Source organism: Mus pahari, chromosome 3, assembly GCF_900095145.1.
Source record: "Mus pahari chromosome 3, PAHARI_EIJ_v1.1, whole genome shotgun sequence".
Classification (NCBI taxonomy): domain Eukaryota; kingdom Metazoa; phylum Chordata; class Mammalia; order Rodentia; family Muridae; genus Mus; species Mus pahari.
Window position 1 is genome coordinate 161,720,568 of NC_034592.1, and position 9,159 is coordinate 161,729,726.

The 9,159-nt window shown below is 52.5% G+C and overlaps 1 protein-coding gene across 1 annotated transcript in view; it reads left to right on the forward strand.

The window, feature by feature from the left end:
* The first annotated feature begins 998 nt into the window (after positions 1-998).
* Positions 999-9,159, forward strand: part of Cdh4 (cadherin 4) — a 459,219-nt gene continuing 451,058 nt past the window's right edge. The window contains exons 1-2 of the mRNA XM_021192528.2: positions 999-1,240; positions 3,245-3,356. Coding sequence (XP_021048187.1) covers positions 1,184-1,240; positions 3,245-3,356 — 169 coding nt within the window. The 5' untranslated portion in view covers positions 999-1,183. The remainder of the gene's footprint in view (positions 1,241-3,244; positions 3,357-9,159) is intronic.

Below are 9,159 nucleotides of genomic sequence, written 5' to 3' on the forward strand. Positions count from 1 at the left end.
GGGTGGGGGTGGGTAGGGAGGCAAGAAGGAAAGGGTCTCTCTGTTCAAGTTAACTATGACCTTGGGGCAATTTAATTCACTCTTCTCAAACCAGAACTATTGTGTTCTGGACATAGATTTTTCTCAGAAGAGAGACAAAGAACATCTGAAAAACATCTGAGCAAACATTCCACTTTTCTGTACATTGCTTAGCCAAGGGAGGGACAGGGAAGCCTTCACTCACAGTCCAAGCTGCCCTTATTTTTCCGCGAGAGCAATACAATGCTTAAAGAAATGCCTGCAGTCAGTGTTGGAAATTGCCCATGCGAAGCAAATGGAGCTGGCCTGCCCAGGGAGCTGACGGGCCTGACAGCTCTGCCCACTGGAGTCCCTTCCTTCCGGGGCTTCCGATTTCTTCCTTGCCTTCACAGAAGACCTAACTACATTTTGGCACACACACAGGAATGGGCAGGGATCCTCCCAAACCTTGGAGGATAGCCAGAGCCAGGCCCACACTGTAAGGGGTCAGCCCAGCAGGGCCAGCTGGAGAGTGACCCCTCCCCTCTCCCTCTCTTCTGATCCCTGAGCTGTTCAGAGGGCTGGAGGCCATCGCAAAGGCCTGTGTCCGGAGACTTAGATGACACAGGGATGAAGGAAGTGTCCACTCTCCACTGTGGGCTCTGAAAAGAAGTTGACCTAACATCACGGTGTGATCACAAGGAGGGGTCCCACAATCTACAAAGGACATCTAACTTGCTGGGCAGAGACTACACAGTCTTCTTCGGTCCACACCGTCTTTGCTCCTAGAAACCCCGTCTCCCTGGCTTCGTCTGCCCAAACGGGCCTCTAGTTGTCCCACGGGACTGAGACGGCCCTGCCAGCGAGCAACCAGGCCAGGCGGCTGAGCGAGTGGGAGCGGGAGCGGCTCCTTTAAGGCCCGCGTCAGGCCCGGCCGGAGGGGCGGGGCCTCGGCGGGGCCGCCGCTCGGCTTCACCTGCAGTTCCGAGCGCGCGGAACAGAGGCGCGGGCGGCTGCGAGGCCGGCGGACGCACCGGCTGGAGGGAGCGCGCCGCCGGCCCACTTGGCCTGGCTCCCGGAGCCCGGGCAGCAAGTGCGGGGAACATCAGGGCGGACGCGGGCGGAGCATCGCCGGGGCGAGGGAAGCCGGGCACCGGGCGAGCGCCGGGGAGGCGCGGCGGGGACGATGACCACAGGCTCGGTGCTGCCGCTGCTGCTGCTCGGGCTCTCGGGCGCGCTCCGGGTAAGTTGCCGCCTCTCCGTTCGCGGGCGATCTGGGAACCCATGGAGCTAGCTGGTGTCTCCCTGTCTTCTCAACCCGCTGCCCGCGCTGCGCGAAGCCGCTCGCTTCGGAGCGGGGAGCCGTGGAGCTGAGCGGGCGGGACCCTGGGTGCCATCTCGTTGCCCGATCTGCGCTCCGGGGCCGCCCTCCGTAGTGTAGTACTCGCCTCCGCCGCCCGGCAGTCGCGCATCCCGAGTTCCAACCGCGCGCCGGGTCGGGTCGGCTGCGCGGGGCGCTCTCCCGGGTCCCGTGGGTGCCGCGGAGCTTGGCTGCGGTGGGAGGCGGAGGCGACTAAGGGGCGCGGGTTGTAGCCGCGGGGTCTAGTAGGTCCTCCCGACTTAGAGAGGGATCGGGAGGAGGGCGCAGCGGGAGCGCGAGGCACTGAGCCCGGGGACTGGAGCTGGACACCCTCGCTGTCTCCCCACAGTCTCTGCGCGGTCTCCAGCCGGCTCCGCCGGTTGACTCCAGCTCGCTGCGGGTCTTCGGAACGGCTCAGCGGCAGCTCCCGCAGCGACCCTGGGCGGAGACCGAGTGGCCTGAACCCCCTCTCGTGGCCGATCGGTCCGGTGGCCTGCTCGCTGCCACGCCGAGGTAATCTCTGCGATGAACCAGGGTTGGCGACCGGCTGCTCCGAGGCCACCGGACTATCGTCCTGCGCGGGGAACACGCCCCGGGGGAACAGAAACTTTCCCGGCCGACTTTTGTCTCCCGCGAGCTGCAAGTGCATTTCAGAGCTGCGATCTCCAAGAATCAGATGCCATTCTGAGCTTGGCCCGGGGAAGACCCCCGACCCGGCCCTCCCTTTCCTAGCCTCCGGGGCCGGGTACTCGAGCCCGAGCTACAGGCTGCAGGCTGCGGGTGGCCTCCCAGTCGAACCCGGGCGGAGCTGTTGCACGCAGCTGGAGGACTCGGCCGGCAGGGAGGCGCGTTCCGCTCTGGCGGCCGGCGAAGCTGAGACTGCAGGGTGCATGCTGGCTGCGCCCGCGGCTCCCGGCACTTGCTCACCAGGGATCGGGAGCCTGGTGCGCCTTCTCCTCCTTAGCGGAGTGGATTAGTGGGGACACATGCTATCTCCCTTGGTTCCTGGCAGCTTGGGTGGAACCCCTTGGCCATTGCCTTCCTTTCTCTAAAGATGCAGACTCCAGAGGAACAGAAAACCCTTCTGGTCTGTTAGAGGCTTCTGGTCTTTTCTCCTGACGAGGCTTTAAATGGGGGCTTCAGAGTGAGCAAGAGTCCAGGACATTATGTGGGTGAACTTCACACACACACACACACACACACACACACACACACACACACACACACAGGAGCACCTTGCCTCCTTGCAGCCTAGTGGCAGAACTGGCCACTCTCAGTTCAGCTTGGAAACAGCCCTGGAATCACTGAATTTGCCAGCTCCCTTTCTTGGAACTCCACCCCTGTGGCCTGCAGAGGGAGGCTTCCTCCTCACCTAGCCTAAAGGCAGAGCTTTGCAGCCTGGAGAGATGGTTCTTAGCAGAGCTCCCTCTCTCTCCAAGGGCCTGGCTTTGCCTGTGGATGGGTGAACAACTGATGATACCTTCTCCTCCTCCTCCTCCTCCTCCTCCTCCTCCTGCTGCTGCTGCTGCTGCTGCTGCTGCTGCTGCTGCTGCTGCTGCTGCTGTTTGCTGCTCACCCACTTCTGGGAACCTCTCTGCCTTTGCCCCCTGCCATTTGCCAATATGGCCCCTTTGGTACCTGGTCTAGGCATCAGCTAACCCTGTGCTTCCCATAAAAGTAGGTCTAGCTTTCCAGTTCATGAAACTCCTCCAAGCCTGGGCCAATACAACCTGAAGTCCCCCAGAGACCAGAGGATCCCCATACCACCTCTGGGTGGAGATGGTGCCTTATCTGCGCTCGTGGGCAGAGGCTTGTGAGGTGGCCATGACAAATGGATTACATTTCTGTGAACTTATGTTGGTTTAACAGTCTCCTTTCCATCCCCAGGCCCACCGTGAGGATCTTACAGTCAGAGAGGCCTGTAAGGCTGGCTTCTCCGAAGAAGGCTATACTGCGTTGATCTCCCCGAATGTCCTGGAAGGAGAGAAACTACTCAAAGGTAGCGTTGGGTGTTTGAGGGGTGGAGGGATGAAGTGGAAGGGCTCGGCTGGCCTTGGAGCGCTGCTCTCTGCGGGAAGATGGCTGTGAGATCGATGAGGTTCCAGTGGGCCGTCTTTGCATGTGCTGAATGATTCTGAAGGCCTGCCTGTCAGTTTGGACTGAGGTGAATCATTTCCTGTACGACAAATGAGAATTTGGGTGGAACACTGTCACCCAATGCTGTGCAGGGAGACTTCCTTTCTGAGTATTTTTATGTATGAGATGCAGGACTCTTAAATTATCCCCACTTTGAAATGCGTGACAAAGCAGACGATGTTGTTGGGAGCTCGGTAAATAAGCCCACAGACGTTCTGCTCACAAATGTGGCATGTGGCTTTCACAACTGCCCCTGCAGTGACAGAGAAACCCACGGGGAACAGCATCCATGAGCTTCTGGAATGGCAGTGTGCAGGGGGCAGAAGGAACTAGACAGCTGGAAAACTCATTGCAAACCTCTGTTTTCCTTTTCCAGACAAACTAATTAAACTTTTTTGGTTTCATAGGGCAGGAGATAAGAAGCTGGGTTCTAGGGGTTCACATTCCAGGAGCTCTGGCTCTTGACCTCTAGTTTCCTAGAAGTTTGAGCTGTTTTCACGGAGACAGGGAAGCGGGCTTTCAAACAGGTTTAAAAGGTAAATTTCCATATTGGCTCTGAAGTCCCTAAGGCTATTGACTATTTTCCCCACCCCAAGAAGGTTTATGTTCTAAGAAACAGAGCAGCTGTCTATGAACAGGTGTGTACAGGCGTGTGGAAGATCTTCCCTGCACACAGATTGCAGGATCTAGGCACATCTGACCTGCAGCATTGGTGTGCATGATGCAAGAGTGCCTGTGAATTCACTTTGATCACTTCGATATAAAATCCTAGACTTGGACCATTGTGAGCTTTCTTTCTTTCTTTCTTTCTTTCTTTCTTTCTTTCTTTCTTTCTTTCTTTCTTTCTTTCTTTCTTCCTTTCTTTCCTGTGTGTGTGAGTGAGTGTGTGTGTGTGTGTGAGTGAGTGTGTGTGTGTGTGTGTGTGTGTCTGTGTCGTCTGTGTTGGCTTGGTTTTATGGTTCTCAGGTGTAAACTTCACAGACGACATCCCATTGCAATGCCAGGTTGGTCCTGCCTGCTGGATATGCCCCCTCCTAGCAGGAATCTTTCAGATTCTTGTTCTTTACAAATTATGTGAATGAAGACAATGTCCAACTTTTCATTCCTGATCTTTGTTTTATTGTTGTGAAGCAGAAGCCATTGACCATTGCTGATCGAAAGAAAGAAAGAAAGAAAGAAAGAAAGAAAGAAAGAAAGAAAGAAAGAAAGAAAGAAAGAAAGAAAGAAAACTTTAGTCAGTTGGCTGAGGGGTGGGCCTTAGGGAGAAGCTGTGTTCAGGACACTCCAAGAGCTGTATATGTGTTTTGATTTGGACCGTGATGAGGTAAATCACCTTTCCAAGCCTAATGTGGCTCATTCCTGCCATTACTGCATTCTGGACTCACCCCACCTCACCCCACGCTGACCCTGGGGCACAAGGCCTCTGTGAACCTAACAAACCCATGGAGATCTTGCCATGCCCAATGACCTGGGACTCAAGAGAGAAAAAAAAATGTTAATAAGGAATGTCTGCAGCAGATAGGACATTTCTATATTTCTGCGATGCTTCCTAGATCACACTAGCGTCATGTGTGTACCCATCCTGTGTACTCCGGTCCTGGTAGGCATGGAGGGTACTGTCCTGGATTTACCTGATGTGCTCTGGGTGGACTTCATACAGCAGGCCTGGATCGAAGGAGAGCGTGGCATCCATATAGGCCTGGAGTCTGCACTCATCTGCTCAAGCTCGGTGGTGGGTTACAGCCACGGCCGCAGCACCCTCTGCTAGCTCCCTGTTTTCTTCCTCTTGAGCTTGAGGTGCAAGATATCAGGCGTGAGGATGTTTTTACATCTTAGAAATGATTTTGCACACATGGAGGTGAGAACGGAGGCCTGCAGCACGCTCAAGCCAGGACATGCAGAAACAGCTGGGTGTGCAGAAAACTTTGCCACTCTGAGCGCAGAGTGAGGAAGCCTCTGTCAGAAGCAGGCCCAGAGCTCGGAGCTTCTGGTAGGTTCTGTGCTAAATAGATAATGACTACTGATAATTGAGTTATTCCGAGCGAGAGAGCTTAACCTTACTTAATTTGACAAGCAGAGCTTCCCAGTCGTGGTTTTACGGTGAGCACGCCATGAGCTATTACCGGCCGGGCTGTGGCTTCCTCTCAATGCCTGAGTCAGCTCACCGGCAGCCCGGACCTTCACATTCTAGCGGGAGAGATTTGTTACACAGTAATTAACTTGTTTGTGATAAATGGGTGGAGGAAATGTCGTGGCATTTTGTTTTATGTCTAAATGAAAAGCATTTGCATTCTGAAAAAAAATTCCTGCTAATTAGGCTTAAAATAGTCTTCCCCAACAGGGTAACAAGAGCATGTATAGCTGCCCTTTGGAGGTACAAAACCACCAGGGACAGAAGGCAGGATGCTCTTTGGGCCCTCACTGTTCCAGGTCTACTTGGCCTTGTATCTTCCTGATGCCTCTGCTGGCGAACACTGAAAGTCACCCGCAGTGCAGCCGTGGTTCTGTTTTTAGAATAATTTACTTATGATGACTGATATATGCTAATATCTAAATTTGACAGTCGGGTTCTGAGGGCTATCAAGCAGCCTGCTCCGAGCCCTGTGTCAGGCTGGGACAAGTTCGTAAGCCAGCATCTCTTTCTCTGCTGGGTGAATTATTAATGGTCAACCTGCCCAAAGAGGCTGCAGGCCAATGTGATGTCCTGTGTTGTCCTCCCGCAAGAGGGGCTGAGTCTCGTCCACCCTGACCAATCTCACAGGGGAGAACCCCGAAGGTAGGAAGGTTTCAGGTGTCTTGGAAGAATAAAGGATATGTGGGTCTGGTCCCCACCACAGTCTTGGAGAAAGATAACCCTCAGTCCTGGCCTTGTTTGCTCTGTACTAGGAGGGCTGGGGTTGGGCAGTCACCTGAGGAGAGTCTGTGCTGAGTTCAAAGAAGTTAGAAAGAAGGGCTTTGCTATTAGTGACTTCATTTAAAGATTCCCTCCTGGTCTCCATCCTCTATTAGCCTGAGACAGTCTGTGTAGTGGCCACACCTATTCCTTGTCAACCAGCTGTGTCTCTTACATAAACTTTGAGGATTGCAGAGGGTAACGGGCCTGTTGCTCAGTTTTTACCGTATTTTCTATTCCAAGGTATACTTGGTAAAAAAAAAGAAAAGAAAAAAAAAAAAGAAAAAAAAGAAAAAGAAAGAAAGAAAGAAAGAAAGAAAGAAAGAAAGAAAGAAAGAAAGAAAGAAAGAAAACAGAAAAAGGCTGAGACCTAATTAACAGACCCTTGAATAAATGCGGTTGATTTTATTCACACTAAGGCAAGTGCTGAGATATTATGGCCATGGCCAAGGGATGGGCAGCGGATCAGACCCAGGCCTATCACAAGCCTCATCTCTATTCCTACCACTCTGTGGTCAAAACTGCTACTTTATTGCCACGTCGCTCCAGGCCAGCTGCTGCTGTTCTGTGTGTTGCGTCTGAGGTCGGGGAGGAGAAAAGAAACGGAAGACTGTTTTTCTGCATTTCTTTCCTGTCTCAGGAAAGCGTTTTTTTGTTTGTTTGTTTGTTTTGTTTTGTTTTGTTTTGTTTTTCCTCATAATCCCTGCAAGGGTTCTCACGGCTATCACCAGGTCACATGGTGTTCTGAGCTGCACAAAATGCACTGTTACACTTGTTTTAAATCAGTTGTCTCTGAAAGACCTGAGGGTTCCGTTTTAGGAAGGGGGGGGGGGGGAAGAGGCCATGCAATTAGCCTTAGTGCCTGGCAAATGCTGCTTCCCCAGTCCTAGGGTCTGTGCCTGAAGAAGGCAGGCAGGCCATGAATTAGTTGCGCTCTCTGTCTCTTTCTCTGTCTCTCCCATCCTCCCTCCTTCCTTCCTCCATCCTTCCCTCCCTTCCTCCCTCCCTCCGTCCTTCCCTCCCTCTAGTTCTCTTGTAGCCCAGCTTTGCCTCAGACTCACCATGAAGCTTTGAATTACCCTGAACTCTCCCAATCATCTATCTCTAAGACCTGAGGATTATGCCTGACCCCTGACCCATGCTTATGAAAAGACTGCTGAGCAAAGGTCATAAAAGGCCCCTGGGGTCAACATCTAAGACATGTTGATTCCTAGAAAGCACTGCATTCCAGACATGCTTTCTTCCTATTTTAAAAAGATTTATTTTAATTTTATGTATATGTGTTTGCCTGCATGTATGTATATGTGCCAGGTGCATGCAGTACCCATGGAGGCCAGGAGAGGGCATCAGATTCCCTGGAACTGAACTTCAGGCCATTACCAGTCATGTGGGTGCTGGAACTGAATCTGGGTCCTCTGCAAGAGCAGCCAGTGTTGGTTCACTGAGCCATGACTCCTCACCCCCAGCCATGCTTTTATAATTCATCAAGACGTGTCTTTTGCCCGTGTGGCTTGATGGAAACCAACTCTAAACCCCAGTGATTCTGGTAGGGAGTAAGGCTTGGGCAGGTGTGAGTCTGTTCAGTGCCTGTCTTGTGCTGAGCCTCTTAGGGGAGCTGGGTCATGCCGTGTGATTAGTAAATGGCCTGGGGTGGCATTTTTGCTCAACATGTGACCAAGTGGGAACTGCTACGGAGACTGAAATCAAAACATGAATGGATGTCTGGAACCTTCAGACCCCATGGCTGCCTGGCCATGCCTCTCCTCACTCGATCTCTGTACTGGCCTATTTGGCTGACTGTGGGGCTCATTTAAAATGTCTATAGGCTTTTACACCCACATGCCAATGTGGCCTCTTTCTGGTCAGTGGTATTTAATTAGGTTAGGCTTCTGGGAAAGCTAGATTTAAAAAAAAAAAAAAAAATTGTGACAGAGAACAAAAGGACTAAGTTGGCCATGGCTGTATCCTTCCCCCTCTGTCTGGAATATAGACATAATTCTTGTTGGTCAAGTAGCTTTTTGTGACTATCAGAATAGTGGAGCTGGCCTCGCCACAGATTACCCTCAAACCTTGGCAAAGGTGAGACAGGTACATTGGAGACAGCCGAGTGAGTGACTAAGAGCGACCCCCAAAGGAAGGGGCAGTAATAGCTGTGGGTGCCAGCTGTTGAGCCCCTACCTGAGCTGCTGTCTCTGGCTCTTCCACCCAGCCTGAGACCTGGCCTCCGCTCCTTTGTGCTTTGGAGTTTCCTGCTGGCACGCTGGTGTGCAGGGAGCGTGTAGGGCACATCGGAAAATATTTGATATTTAAAACAAACAGCTACCCCTTTGGATTCTCATCCAGCCAGGAACAAAGACATTAAATGTGTCAGCACAGGGCCTTCACCCAAGCCTCCAGGAGTGTCCTCAGTGCCCTGCAGGAGCAGAGGCCATGCTGGGTGTCTTACCTTAACAAACCAATTCTCCACCAACACATCAGAGTCTTGACAAGGTCAGAGTGGCCATGGGGCTGAGGGTGATACAGCCCTGGACACTATGCTGGCTGGCTTGCTGCTCCTGGGGCTGGAGGAAGTTGTTGTTAGGACGAGACACCATGCTTCTCTTGGCTGTCATTTTAGGGGTCTCCCCAGGGTTACCACACTCTCTCTTGGACCTATCTCAGCATCAATCACTGACTTCTCTTCTCTTCTCTTCTCTTCTCTTCTCTTCTCTTCTCTTCTCTTCTCTTCTCTTCTTTTCTTTTTTCTTTTCTTCTTTCCTTTTCTTCTTCTCTT